The sequence below is a fragment of the Callorhinus ursinus genome, unplaced genomic scaffold, assembly GCF_003265705.2.
Source record: "Callorhinus ursinus isolate GAN/ISIS: 27379988/994484 unplaced genomic scaffold, GSC_fseal_2.0 scaffold5, whole genome shotgun sequence".
Taxonomy (NCBI): domain Eukaryota; kingdom Metazoa; phylum Chordata; class Mammalia; order Carnivora; family Otariidae; genus Callorhinus; species Callorhinus ursinus.
Genome location: NW_027397067.1, coordinates 28,349,250 through 28,364,450, shown reverse-complemented (window position 1 = coordinate 28,364,450; position 15,201 = coordinate 28,349,250). Strand labels below are relative to the sequence as shown.

General features: G+C 35.7%; 1 protein-coding gene across 5 annotated transcripts in view; it reads right to left on the bottom strand.

Moving 5' to 3' along the window:
- Positions 1-2,036: 2,036 nt before the first annotated feature.
- The window catches only part of ZC2HC1A (zinc finger C2HC-type containing 1A), a 55,684-nt gene continuing 42,519 nt past the window's right edge, over positions 2,037-15,201 (bottom strand). For 2 of the 5 annotated variants that reach the window (XM_073892915.1, XM_073892916.1), the window contains 2 exons: positions 4,697-4,760; positions 2,037-2,192 (listed from right to left, as the gene is read on the bottom strand). In XM_073892915.1, the coding sequence (XP_073749016.1) occupies positions 2,052-2,192; positions 4,697-4,760 (205 nt within the window). In that variant the 3' untranslated portion in view covers positions 2,037-2,051. Of the gene's footprint in view, positions 2,193-4,696; positions 4,761-7,173; positions 9,728-13,504; positions 13,683-15,201 lie in introns of those variants that run through there. The other 3 variants (XM_025871471.2, XM_025871470.2, XR_012378239.1) reach the window with 2 other exon arrangements.

Here is a 15,201-nt window from a genome sequence, read left to right as displayed (position 1 = left end):
ATTAGGGAATTGGATGGCAGTCTTGAGAAATGAGGATCCTTCTCCTTTTGTTATACACAGGTGGGGTTGAAAAGTCTGTTTCAATCTAAATTGTACATAACCAAATATCAGTCTACGCTGTAGCATGTGACACTTTTCTGAGAGCTGAGTGTTAAGACTACTTAATTTGATCAATACACACAGAACTTTAGGGTGAAACGGACAACAGCTATTTCCTCTTGCCTTTTATTTTGCACTAATTTAGGGGTCAAAGAACATATATAGAGATTATATGTCTAAGCCAGATCATGTCATTCCCTGATTCCTATCTTACTGAGTAAGCCAAAATCATTTCAGTGGCCTCTAAAGCATACACAATCTGACTGCTGCATTACCGGACTTAATTTTCTAATCTCTTCCTTCCTCAAACCATTCTAGAGGTACTGGGCTCCCACTTCAGAGCCTTTGTACTTTTTACCCTCTGCAAAAAATACTCTTTCCTCTCTTTCCCACTTACATGCTTCAACCACATTGAATGTTCTTCTTAGCAGAAAACACTGACCATTAGGGTGAACAGTCTAATAAACAATGCAATACACGAAAGAGATGAACAATAATGCCTCACTCCTCTTTCAGGTCTGTGCTCAAATACCACTCTCTCGATGAAATCATCCCTGAATTACCCTATTTAAAATTGCAACCCACTTCCACTCTCCCTCCTGTCTCTCTCTAACCACCTCTTCCCCATTTATTTTACTCCATAGCACTTGTCACATTCTAATAGTAAATATGTTTACTAATTTATCTGCTATATTTTCATAATCCTCCACTAGAATGTGAACTTCAAAGGGACAGGGATTTTCAACTGTTTCATTCACTGCATGTAGAACAGTGCCTGACACATCATAGGAATTAAAATATTTGATGAACATGTAATATACATATATATCCAAAATTATTAATACTACTAAATAATTGATGCCATTTACTGATAGCCTGTTAAGTGTCAAACATTGCACAGAGATTTTAGGCACATTTCTGATAATTCTCAAATTAGCCCTGCCCAATAGGTATAATTATGCTTACAGCATATTTCTTAAAATTCAGTTTCTGCCTTGAGAGACTCTTGACTCCAAGAAACAAACTCAGGGTTGTGGAAAGGGAGGTGGGTGGGGGGATGGGGTAACTGGGTGATGGGTATTAAGGAGGGCACGTGTTGTGATGAGCACTGAGTGTTATATGCAACTGATGAATCGTTGACTACTACATCAAAAACTAATGATATACTATATGTTGGCTAACTGAATTTTTTTTTAACATACACTGTATTATTTGTTTCAGAGGTACAGGTCTGTGATTCATCAGTCTTGTACAATTCACAGTGCTCACCATAGCACATACCCTCCCCAATGTCTATCACCCAGCCACCCCATCCCTCCCACCCCCCACCACTCCAGCAACCCTCAGTTTGTTTCCTGAGATTAAGAATTCCTCATATCAGTGAGGTCATATGATACGTGTCTTATACAATGGAATATTATGCAGCCATCAAAAGGAATGAAATCTTGCCATTTGCAACGACATGGATGGAACTGGAGGGTATTATGCTAAGCGAAATAAGTCAGTCAGAGAATTTAAATAAAAAATAAAAATAAAGGGTCTCTATCTTCATGAAAAAAAAATTCAGTTTGTGATTATTTAACACCATAATTGGGATAAGGAAAAGTATCTTGATTCAATGTGTTGAAGATTCCCTCCTATAGAATATGATTGTAAGCACTTTTCCCATTACCATGGCCATTATAAAAGGGAAGCATGAGGTCAGGTCAAATTTTATCACTGAATTGTTTTTAAGTACAAATAAGAAATCTCAGTCCAGTTAGCTTAAGCAAAAAGGTATCTATTAAAAGCTGTTGGGTAATTCACAGAATCTCTAGGAGAGCCAGGTAATCAAGACTAGTGGCTCCATAGCCAGAAACAAGGCCCAGCTTAGACTGACAGACTACTCCAGAGGAGGAAACTCAGCTCAAGTGCTACCACAGGGCATAAGTCACATCTTGACTCTGTCACTGCTACCCTTGAAGCTCGCTGCCTCTCCAGCAGACTTCACCATCCCCACTGGAAAACAGATACTGCTGCTTCTGTGGCTGCTTCTTCACGTTGCTTGTTTCAGAATCCAAGTCTGTGCAGTCGTCAGATGATATGACTACTCCCTAGCTGCGAGAAAGGATGGAAAACTAAACTCTGGCTATGATCTTTTTGAGGCAGTGGGATTCAAACGAAAAACTTAACCACACACACAGCGGAGGATTTCCAAAAGATGCTAGCCACAAATGTAAACAATGCCCATTACAGACAGTAACAAAATTTATATTTAAAATAGGTCAAAATCTCTCACTACTAGGTATGACTTGGACAGTTTTTAATTTCTAGTACTGTTCAATGTTTTCTACTTAAACTACAGTAAAGTATTTAAGGCAATGAATAACTGCCCCTCTTCTTCATACAAGTTTTCTGGTAACGGCATCAGTGACATATACTGATACAAGAGGGAGAACTATACCAGTGTTGACCAAGGGAAGACCATGTGAACACAGTGCCTTACCGAGGATAAACAGCTGGTCTAGCATACATGCTGCTCATTCAAAAGGAGTTTTGATTTTATCTGTAGTGAGACATATTAAAAAACAAACCTATTGTTTTAAATTTTCAAATTAATTGTTAATTGAACAGTATGTTTCCAAAGAGAATCATCCTTGAGGAATTAGGGTTTAAAATAAAAAATTCCAAATGTTTCTTGTGGGGTTCATATGAGTTTTCCCCAGGAGTCTAAGTTTGGCAATATTAGCAAAAATTTTTTAAACTTACTGATTCTAAAATTATTGTTCTTGACTAAAATAACTACAAGAAAATAAGAAGATAACATTAAACACATTTTAAAGTTTAAAAGATAAGCCTATAGGTAAATATGTGAAAGTGGGTGTATTTCAGATATATACATATATATCCCCCTCCAGCTTAACAATAAAGTGGTCTTAAATATTTAGACCAGTTTAGTTTTTATGTTCTGCGAAGTAAAAATTCACTTGCATACCATGGACTCTTCAAATCATATGGGTAATAATTAGAAAGGGGAAAGGGACTATGTTAGAATGTTGTTTGGGGCGCCTGTGTGGCTCAGTCATTAAGTGCCTGCCTTCAGCTCAGGTCATGATCCCGGGGTTCTGGGATCGAGCCCCGCATCAGGCTCCCTGCTCCTTGGGAGTCTGCTTCTCCCTCTCCCACTCCCCCTGCTTGTGTTCCCTCTCTTGCTGTGTCTGTCAAATAAATAAATAAAATCTTTTTAAAAAATGTCCTTTGTATGAAATACAGGAAAAATAATCTCATGAAAATTATACCTGCAGTTAAGATACTTTCAGCAACCAAGGTATTTATAAAAACAAACTAGCTTAACTTGATCACAAGGGTTACCATCTATATTTTGTGAATGCTACAACATAACTCAAGATGAGGTCGTGACTTTAAACAAACTACTGCTATCACATGCAAGTGATTTGAAAACATAACCCTATTTTTAAAAGATCATTATATATTCATTTAAAAATTAACAGTATAAAAAATATAAAGAAAATATAAAAACATCAAAAATCCTTCTAGTAGAAATAAGTACAATATACTGAGGAATGTATCTCAAGCCTTCATCTGTGCAGTTCTTTACATATGCGCTCTTTTAGACTGTTTGTCTTAGTGGTAAAACATAACATTGTTATACCATTAAAAATTATTTGAAAGTGCTTTAATTATTAACTTACTAAATGATTTAATTTTTGTGGTTTCAACTGGTCTTTTATTATTTTTTTATTTTTTATTTAAGTATGGTGGACACACAATATTACATTAGTTTCAGGTGTACAACATAGTGACTCAACTTCTCTATCCATTATGCCATGCTCACCGTAAGTGTAGCTACCGTCTGTCACCGTGCAACACGTCATCACTGACTATATTTCATATGCTGTCCCTTTTATTGCTGTGACTTATTCATTCCATAACTGGAGGCCTAGATCTCCCACTCCCCTTCACCCGTTTTGCCCAACTCCCCACTCCTCTCCCCACTGGCAACTATCAGTGTGTTCTCTGTGTTTATAGGTCAGCTAAATGGTTTAATTTTTGTCACAACAAATAATAGTACTATTAAACACAGTCTGCCTAAGTATTTTTCTGTACTTCAGATTACTTCAAGAATCAGTATGTGTCTTGGAAACAAAATTACTAGGTTATGAGGCATGACTATTTTAAAGGCTTTTAAAAAGGATAAAATTAGTCAACTTTTCAAAAAGTATTATCAATTTTTATTTCCACCATTAGTGGATAACGGCATTCATCCTGGTGCACCATGAAGTTTTCGGTTTTATTATAATTTAAGATTGTTGATTTGATGAATGAAAATCAGCATTTCATTGTTAAGCATACTCACCACTACTCAGAACTATTGGCAATCTCCAACCTTATCAGCGCAATTCAAAATAGGCATAGAAACAAGTGCTGGAGCAGAGAAAAAAGGACAATGAAAGTGGAGAGTTACGTGAGGTGAGGTGAACAGTTGGAATTAGTAATTTTTACTCAGCATCATTTTTCCTCAGTCCTGACAGTCCCCCGTAGTTCACACTTTACATTCCAATAGACCCCACTGCACACACATCCTTTCCACTGTCACTTGCCTTTTCCCCAGGAAAGGTGGGGAAAGTGCAGCTCTTGGTCCCATTCTACCAGGCCTCCTCCTAAGCATTGGGATAGGGAAGAAAAGAAAAAAAGCAAGAAATGGTCAGCTGTATAACTTGTGGTGATGAGAAGCTCTATCTTCAACATTTCTGCAGTTTTTGTAGTACAATAAAATTTAATGAAAATGAATCCTTTTTGTCCTAAGTTGTAATTGTTTGTATGTATATCAGCTTCTCCAAACAAGTTCCATCAAGTTTATAGCATAAGGACTTAATCACATCTTACTTATTGCTCTCAATCCCTAGTATATCAGAGAATGAAGAACATGTAAAGTTTTTTTTTTAATATTTGTAAGCATAACGTTTTAGTTTAAAGTATAAAGTAAGTGTAAGTTAAAGTTTAGTTTTGTTTGGTCTAACAACTTACTTAGCTCTTAATTTAAATAGATGTCACTCAATCTTTCCATTTGCAACATGGATGGAGTATAATGATCAGCAAAATAAGTCAATCAGAGAAAGACAAGTACCATAGGATTTTGCTCATATGTGGAATTTAAGAAATAAAACAAATGAACAAAGGGGAAAAAAGAGAGAGAAAGAGAGACCAATCAAGAAACAGACTTTTTTTTTTTTAAGGATTTCATTTTATTTGACAGAGAGATAGAGAGCACAAGTAAGCAGAGAGGCAGGCAGAGAGGGAGAAGCAGGCTCTCTGCTGAGCAGGGAGCCTGACGCGGGGCTTGATCCCAGGACCCCAGGATCATGACCTGAGCCAAAGGCAGCCGCTTAACCGACTGAGCCACCCAGGCGCCCCAAGAAACAGACTCTTAACTATAGAGAATTGATGCTTACCAGAAGGGAGGTGTGGGGGGGGCGGGTAATGGGTGAAACAAGTGATGGGAATTAAGAAGGGCACATGTGATGAGCACCAGGTGATGTATAGAAGTGTTCAATCCCTCCCTGTATTGTACACCTGAAACTAATATAACATTGTATGTTAACTGGAATTAAAATAAAAACTTAAAAAATAATAAAAAATAAATAAGTAGATGTCACTCTATCAGGTATCATTAGTTAGGTTAAAAGATTGAAAAAAGATAATGAAAACTCTTGTACAGCTAAGATGAAATATTAAAGCAATAGTACAAAGAATATCTGGTAATTGAGTAATATGTTTGAGATGCACAAATTTGCTAACAAAATATTGTGAAGAATAAGTATTAAACATTTCTATTATTTACTACCACCCTGGTACCCAAAACGAGCTAAAGTTCTTAAAAATCAACATATGAGGGGTGCCTGGGTGGCTCAGTCGTTAAGCATCTGCCTTCGGCTCAGGTCATGATCCCAGGATCCTGGGATCGAGCCCTACATCAGGCTCTCCGCTCTGCGGGAAGCCTGCTTCTCCCTCTCCCACTCCCCCTGCTTGTGTTCCCTCTCTCGCTGTGTCTCTGTCAAATAAATAAATAAAATCTTTAAAAAAAAATCAACCTATGAATTGTTAAAATCACAACAAAATAAACAAAAACAATCCTTTATAAATCTCTGTAAGGTCATGTATATATGCATCTCATACCTATACTGCTGAGAAGCCTTTAAAATAAGAATTGAAAGCTGGTAATATTAAATTATCTAAAAGCACCCTCTAGTGGCAAAAAAAAAGCAGTTTACCTATAAGACAGACAAAATCATCTATGAGTACCCTGACAGTAATAACCTGAAAACTTTCTAAATGAAAATAAGTCTGGCTATCATTAACTTGGTTTTAATGATTTTTCCACTGCTCTATTCAATAATATAGTCCATTAGAAAAGTTAACCTATCTTAGTACTAAAAATATATCCACCATATAAAATACATATACCTGCAATGCAAATAAAGACAAAAGAGTTCTGCTAACTTTGTAGTTATGTACCTCTTCTATTATTTTTCATTCCCTGAGCTTCTATTCATGGTAAAAGTATTCGTCTCTAGAACAGGGAAGATTGAGTACAAACCAAACATGTCTAATTTGATTGTATTTTTACTAGAGACAGTTACTGTTTAAAATTTTAAATATGATAGTCTAAATCACTAAGTATTGATCACAAACCAATACTATTTGCCATTAAACTGTATATTTCCTAACTAGAAATATCCACAATGTTTCCTATCAACCTTGACTTCACTCATGTTTTCGACTGCCATATTTTATTGGACATAAAGAGAATTTTTCTGTCTTAGAAATCTTGTAATGAAACATACTTATAATACTTGATGCCATAAAACACTTCAATTCAAAAAATAATAGCACTCTCTTTAAAAGCTGATGGCACAAAAACCCTGCCAGTGAAAAGCTATTATCTCATTTAAAAACTCTGTATTTTAACTTTGAATATTTTCTTCATATTTCAGTGTGCTCTTATCTTTCTATTACCTATGTGTGGCTAAAAGCTAAGACATCAATAAAGACCAATTGAAAATTTTTTTTGCTATATGTCTTTATTGAATTGGTTCAGAAATGAAGACAGTATTTGTAATAAAAAACAGTGAACAAGAGACAACAGCAACCATAATAATCTTACTTATTCAAGCTAATGACTTTCAGAATAATATATAAGCAATTTTTACATTTTTAATTTAAGCTTACAGTCATTTATTTTATTCTACCACACTAGCAAATACTTGTGAAAATAAATAAAAATAAAGTAAATGATGCATAGATCTAGGAAAATTTCTTATTAACTGAACTATTGCACAACAAATCAATGTGAGAATAATATATGTAAGTAATACAAAAATGCATTTAAATACATTGTCACAACATGTTTCATAATTCATAAGTATACTTCACCTACTTACTCTTTATAATAATCTCTGGGTTCTAGAATTGGATGATTTTTTACCAACTCATTTTCCATGTAGTACATTATTAACATTTACTGGCTACTGCAAAATTCTGTGAGGAACAAACATGTGCCACTGCATTTAAGTTCATTTACCTACCCCTTCTTTGGGCAAAAATTATGTGGTTTAAAAAAAAAAAACAAAAAACAAAAAACTTGGAAAAAGAAAAATAATGCTGAGTTCCAGGGAAAACAAAGTTTAAAGTTCTTCATATGATTTATAACAGGACAGAGTAACATATATTATTGAAATGAAAATCTAATATGTACATTATTCTAAATTAATTACAGCTTATTCTAGCTAATGGATTCCTTTTTTAGACCAATATGTCTGAATAAAGAAAACCAGATTTTAAAAAGTTAATGAAAAGTCAGGAAAGAAACTATAAGGTAAATAAAACGACAATTCCCATTACCTCAAAGTTTATATCCCCTGCCCGAATGAAAAAACAAAACAAAACAAAACCACAAAAAAACTAATGATACAATTATAAAGTATAAGCGTAAATAAATTTCAGAGAAAATTAAAAGCCACAAATTTCTACATTAACCCTTACAGTTGATCACAATCATAAACAAGAAGCTAAAAATGGCCAACAAAAGATTTGCTTACACCTTTATAATAAGATCAAAGCTCTTTTCTTTCCATTCAACAGAAATTACTAAGGAGTTACTGAACCTGGCTGCACAGGCCATCAAAGATTCTACTACTAAATACTGTCACACTGAAAGTGACAATGATTAAAAGCTATATTTTAGCCAAAGTTAAAGTATAATTTTTTGTGAATGTTTAATTACATAAGTCAGCTGTGCATTAAAGCAGTGCATTTTCAGTGGGTTTTTTTTACTGTGATGTGAATGGTGTTTCAGTATTAAACACTAAAAAGAAAATATAAGAGGAAACATTAGTCTCTTAACCAACTCATCGTTACATCTAAATATACTTCAAGGGAAATTAAAATTAAAAAATTAAAATACTTTTTACCTGCATTCCCTGTAGTAATTATTAATTATCCAAATTATTTATTAGGGTGAGGTGGTTTATTTTAAAATCCATTAAAATAATTTTTTCTAAATTCAGACACAGAAATAAACATGTAGAATTTTGCAAGGAATTTTGTGCCTCTTATATTAAATAATTATTTTCAAACTTTGCAAAAATAAGGAAGTAGTAAATTAAAACTCCTCAGACATGAGGTTATGAAAAAGAAAAAAGTGAAATGTGGAGACACAGTTAGAAATAGAAAGAATATACATTCAACTAAACACAGAGGTAAAAAAAAAAAAACCTTCAGTTATAACTGGAATAAAATACATTTGTATTTTTCAGTCTTGTGTCTCTGAAAAGGAAACTGCATAATTACATTTTGAGGAATGAATAAAGATGTCTAAATTATATAATTAATGATATACCAAGTAAAGGACATCATAGACCGATAGGGGTTTAATTCCTTTCTTTTTTTAATATTTATAAAATTAATTGTTAAAGAGCTCTACAGGAAAATGACCTTGTATAACTGTAACTGAAAATACTCTCTTCATTTCCAAAATTCCAAGCATCCCATCCTATACTATGTGAAAATAGGCACCGATAATAAAAATTTTGTTCTGATTTTTTGCTCAAAGTAATGATCATCCTAAAGCTTGAAGGGCTGAGCACTAGCATTTGATTTTGTGAAGGTATGTTTAATGTGCAATAACAACAGAAACATTAATGATTCCACTTGAAATTATTTTCTGACAGATGAGTATTTCCATAAATGGCACAGTCTGGGGTATCAGGTATTTATTATATACAGTATATGTACACATTTATATACACACACACATTACACAGCCAAAGAATTATGCTCCAAAAATTGCTGAAAAAAGTATTTTGAATAATTTTAGCATAAAATCACTAAAGGAAGTGCTTTAGCTGTCCAAGCTGCAACAGTCATAAAATTCTGGACTTAGCTTTTTCTTTTGGGCTCTATTCACAGAACCATTCTTCGAATGCCACATTCACAGCAAAACTTTGCCCAATCTACAGGGTATTTAGTCCCACACTCATGGCAGAATTTTGGTAAGTGTCCTGTTGAATTTCCTTCCATGCCTTTAACGTTTCCGCCATTAAGTGAAGATGTATAGTCTCCATCTGGCCTGAAGGAGTACAGGAAGAAAAGTAGAAACACAAAGTTCTTGTCAGTAATTTTCATAACCCTTTTCTAAGGGTTACAGTGACATTAAGTATACTTAGGTCTCCCAAGAAAGAGAAACACCTGACACTTCCTGCTTACAGTACTTAAGTATAAGCAAAAGCTTGCTTAACCTCAGTTTTAATATTTTTCTAGTTCAGATTTTTAAAATCCCTTTTAGTTAATAATGAAATTCTAAATATTTTCTTTGGCACTGTATTTGTCCCTGTTTATGAGAATTTTTCATGGGCAAATACTACCACACTTTCCATTTGTTCAATGTACTAGGCATATACTACAATGGAAATAGAATGGAAATTTATAGTGTCCCTTCTGCAAAACCATTTCTAAAGAGAAAACTAGAACTTCACCCTGAGGAAAGATGGACGTCTTTCCTCCAAATATATACTGTAATAAATATGTACATATTATTGTACATATTATAAAACAACATATACATAACTTCTCCCAATGTGTCATGCTATTTTCACTGTATCCATGGAGTCTTTTCACTCGAATTCTCATCACTAGCATCAGGCTAAATCTTGTTAGGTCCTTTGCTCTAATTTAGTTATACATACTCAAATTCTCTCATCCTTCATCCCCTGTACTGTAACCCTCATGGCTCTGGACACTCTCCCTGCCACCCTAAAATTGTGTCCTCCTTTGCTTTCTTGTTTTCCATCTGACAATGCAGTGTATGTCATTTCTGTTATGTCTTGTCTTCTCCATAAGACTGTGAGCTCCCCCAAGTGCAGTGATTTTTATCTGTTTTGTTATGCTCTATGTCTGGGATCAAGAGAAGTACCTGACATAAATTCATCTCTCAGCAAATATTTTTTAATGAGTCAGTGAATGAATGAGTAATATATGAAGAAGATAAAGCAAAATATTTGGTCCTTTTAAAATGATAAACTCTCAAGATTGAGCAAAAGAAAAGGAATAAACAATATTCAGAATGAAAGAAGGCTATAACTACAGATATAGCAGAGATTTAAAATTATAAGCACAAGGGGCGCCTGGGTGGCTCAGTCATTAGGCGTCTGCCTTCAGCTCGGGTCATGATCCCAGGGCCCTGGGATCAAGCCCCACATCAGGCTCCCTGCTCTGCTGGAAGCCTGCTTCTCCCTCTCCCACTCCCTTGGCTTGTGTTTCCTCTCTCACTGTGTCTCTGTCAAATAGATAAAATTAAAAAAAAAAATTACAAGAACAATTCTATGCTAATAATTTGAAACTTAGATGAAATGAAACATTTCCTAGAAAAATATCTTATGAAAACTGATTTCAAACAAACTGTAACACTAAACAGACATAATCATTAAAGTGATTGAATCAGTAATTAACATACTACTCCTTATCACGTGGGCACGTGCAGACACACACACACACACACACACACACACACACACACACAGTGGACTCATGATAATTTTACATCACAAGTTCTAGGACGCCTGAGTGGCTCAGTCGGTTAAGCGTCTGCCTCCAGCCCAGGTCATGATCCCAGGGTCCTGGGACTGAGCCCAGCATCAGGCTCCCTGCTCAGTGGGGAGTCTGCTTGTCCCTCTTCTTCAGCCCCTCACCCTACTTGGGTTTTCTCTCTATCAAATAAATAAACAAAATATTTTAAAGAAAAAGACATGGTAAGTTCTACTAAGCTTTTCCAGCAGAGGGTGGTGAAAAACAACATTCTGCAATTTCTTTTCAAAGGTCAGTAAAACCTTGATATTCAGACTAATAAGAGAATATAAAATTATAATCAATTTTACCTATTAACTTGGAAATACATATAAATCTCCAAGAATTTTAGCAAACACAATCTACAGACATATGCAATTCAAAACACTTTGGATTTATTCCAGAAAGTAAGATTGCTTTAACATTAGAAAATCTACTAATATAATTTAAAACACAAATAGATTAAAGGATTTAAAATACTGGTTTTATATATATGATATCCAGTAAGATTCACACCTATTTTTTATTAAAAAAAAAAAAACACTTAGAAAATTAGGAATAGAAAGGAATTTCATTGACAAAATGTATTTAACAGAATCCTTTATCAGTCTTCATATTTAATGGTGACATTTAAGAAGCATTTTCTTTAAAAGCAGAAATGTCACAAGAATGTCAGCTATAATCACTTCTATTTTAATAAATAATATAAGGAGAATTCTTTCTCCGTTTCTGTGGACACATCTGACGTTGGGATAACTGCCTAGCTTTCTTTAATGAGAACCTTTAAAAAGGTGGAATGCCAGCTGTGTTTCCAGGCAGCAGTGCTTGTACGCAATCCACGGGAATTAGACATCCCTGAGGACAACCTGAAAGCTACGTCTACGGGGCTGTTACAAGAGAAACTGGTTCCCTTTGGGGACACAGAATTTCCAATTAAAGTATCCTACACCCACCTATTAAGATCTTGTTCTCTCACACCCAAGCTGTCACTTGGACGGCCAGAGAAAATCAGCTCCAGGACCGGGGCAAGGGCTCCCAGGAAAGAGAAACACCTGACACTTCCTGCTTTCATTCCCTATTTCCCATAAATAATCCCACTGTCATATTTTAGCATGTGATTACCTCCAGCCGAGCCCAAGACAACCTCTTGATGGACATTTCAAGAGTACTGGCTTAGAGGAAGAGGCGAGGGGAAGGAGGAGAGGGGAAGGAAAAGTTGAGTTTCTAAAGCTCCACTCTGTACAAGTCCAAGAAATCACCTCCTCTCTCCCACAGTGACATTAAAATCCAAGCCTTTAAGTAGGGAAGATCAGTCAAAACCTCAAATGTAAGTTCAGTGTCAGGGTTAATTTACCAATCTGACCCCTAGTTTCCTTTATTTACTTACCTGTGGAAGTTTGTCTAACTTTTCTGAGAGCTAAGCTACACATTCAAAAGGATATTTGTTCCATTTTGTGTAGCATTTTTAGGTGTTTTGGGTTGGAAGGACCATCCAGAAAATGTAGTCTATCACACTTCCAGAAAAAGAAATCTGTGAGATTTCTTCATCTGTTATGGTTATAATTATTCCATCTGGGTAGGGTAGTAAGTCAAGTGAACAAGGTTTACTATCACCTATCAACCATTTAAAAAGAAAGAAAAGAAACAAACAAAAAAAGAATTCAAACTCATTTTTAATGTGATTTTTGCCCCTGCACTCCTTTTGTTGTCACTTCTTTGTCTACCTCTTTAGAAAGATAAGATGTGCTTTTTATTCAAGCACATGTATTTATTAAGTTTTCCATTTTGTAAGAGAATGTTAATCCTACATTCAGCATGTATCCAAAACACATGGCTCCACACACATACAACAACATAGTACAGCCAACTTCAGGACTCCAAGAAACATTACTTCTTTAATATTTAAAATGTATCAAAACCTTAGGTGAAACAAACAGTATTCATTAAAGAATCTACCTGCAAAGGTAGCAATTCACCTAGTCTTTTATGGTTCTCACCCCTTGTTATGCATGAGCATCACTCTTAAAATTTTAAAAATCCAAACCAAAGAAATCAAAACCTCTCTGGGAGGCACGTGGACGTGTTCATTTTTAGAAAGTTCCACAGGAGAAAGGGGAACCCTCTTACACTGTTGGTGGGAATGCAAGTTGGTACAGCCACTGTGGAAAACAGCGTGGAGGTGCCTCAAAAGATTAAAAATAGAGCTACCCTATGACCCAGCAATTGCACTCCTGGGTATTTACCCCAAAGACACAGATGTAGTGAAAAGAAGGGCCATATGCACCTCAATGTTCATAGCAGCAATGTCCGCAATAGCCACACTGTGGAAAGAGCTGAGATGCCCTTCAACAGACGAATGGATAAAGATGTGGTCCATATATACAATGGAGTATTACTCAGCCATCAGAAAGGATGAATACCCAACTTTTACATCAACATGGATGGGACTGGAGGAGATGATGCTAAGTGAAATAAGTCAAGCAGAGAAAGTCAATTATCATATGGTTTCACTTATTTGTGGAACATAAGGAATAGCGTGGAGGACATTAGGAGAAGGAAGGGGAAAATGAAGGGGGGGGAAATCAGAGGGGAAGATGAACCATGAGAGACTATGGACTCTGAGAAACAAACTGAGGGCTCTAGAGGGGCGGGGGTGGGGGAATGGGTTAGCCTGGTGATGGGTATTAAAGAGGGCATGTACTGCATGGAGCACTGGGTGTTATATGCAAACAATGAATCATGGAACACTACATCAAAAACTAATGATGTACTGTATGTTGACATAACATAAATAAAGTTAAATTAAATTAAAAAAAAAAAAGAAAAGAAAACCAAAACTGGTGGTATCACAATTCAGGACATCAAGCTATATTACAAAGCTGTAATCATCAAGACAGTATGGTATGGGCACAAAAACAGACACATAGCTCAAAGGAACAGAATAGAGAGTCCAGAAATGGACCCTCAACTCTATGGTCAACTAATCTTCAAAAAGCAGGAAACAATATCCAATGGAAAAAAGACAGTCTCTTCAACAAATGGTGTTGGGAAAATTGGACAGCCACATGCAGAAGAAGAATGAATCTGGACCATTTCCTTACACCACACACAAAAGTAGACTCAAAATGGATGAAAGACCAAAATGGATAAAAGACCTAAATGTGAGACAGGAATCCATTAAAATCCTAGAGGACAACACAGGCAGCAACCTCTCTGATCTCAGCCATAGCAACTTCTTACTAGACACATCTCTGAAGGCAAGGGAAACAAAGACAAAAATGAACTATTGGGACTTCATCAAGATAAAAAGATTTTGCACAGCAAAGGAAACAGTCGACAAAACCAAAAGACATCCAACAGAATGGGAGAAGATATTTGCAAATGACATATCAGATAAAGGTCTAGTATCCAAAATCTATAAAGAACTTATCAAACTCAACACCCAAAGAACAAATAATCCAATCAAGAAATGGGCAGATGACATGAACAGACATTTCTCCAAAGAAGACATACAAATGGCCAACAGACACATGAAAAAGTGCTCCACATCACTCAGCATCAGGGAAATCCAAATCAAAACCACAATGATATAACACCTCACACTGGTCAGGATGGCTAAAATTAACAAGTTAGGAAATGACAGATGTTGGCGGGGATGTGGAGAAAGGGGAACCCTCCCACACTGTTGGTGGGAATGCAAGCTAGTATAACCATTCTGGAAAACAGTATGGAGGTTCCTCAAAAAGCTGAAAATAGAGCTACCCTATGACCCAGCAATTGCACTGCTGGGTATTTACCCCAAAGATACAAATGTAGTGATCTGAAGGGGTACGTGCACCCCGATCTTTATAGCAGCAATGTCCAGAATAGCCAAACTATGGAAAGAGCCCAGAAGTCCAACAACAGGTGAATGGATAAAGAAGATGTGGTGTGTACACACACACACACACACACACACACACACACACACACACACACACA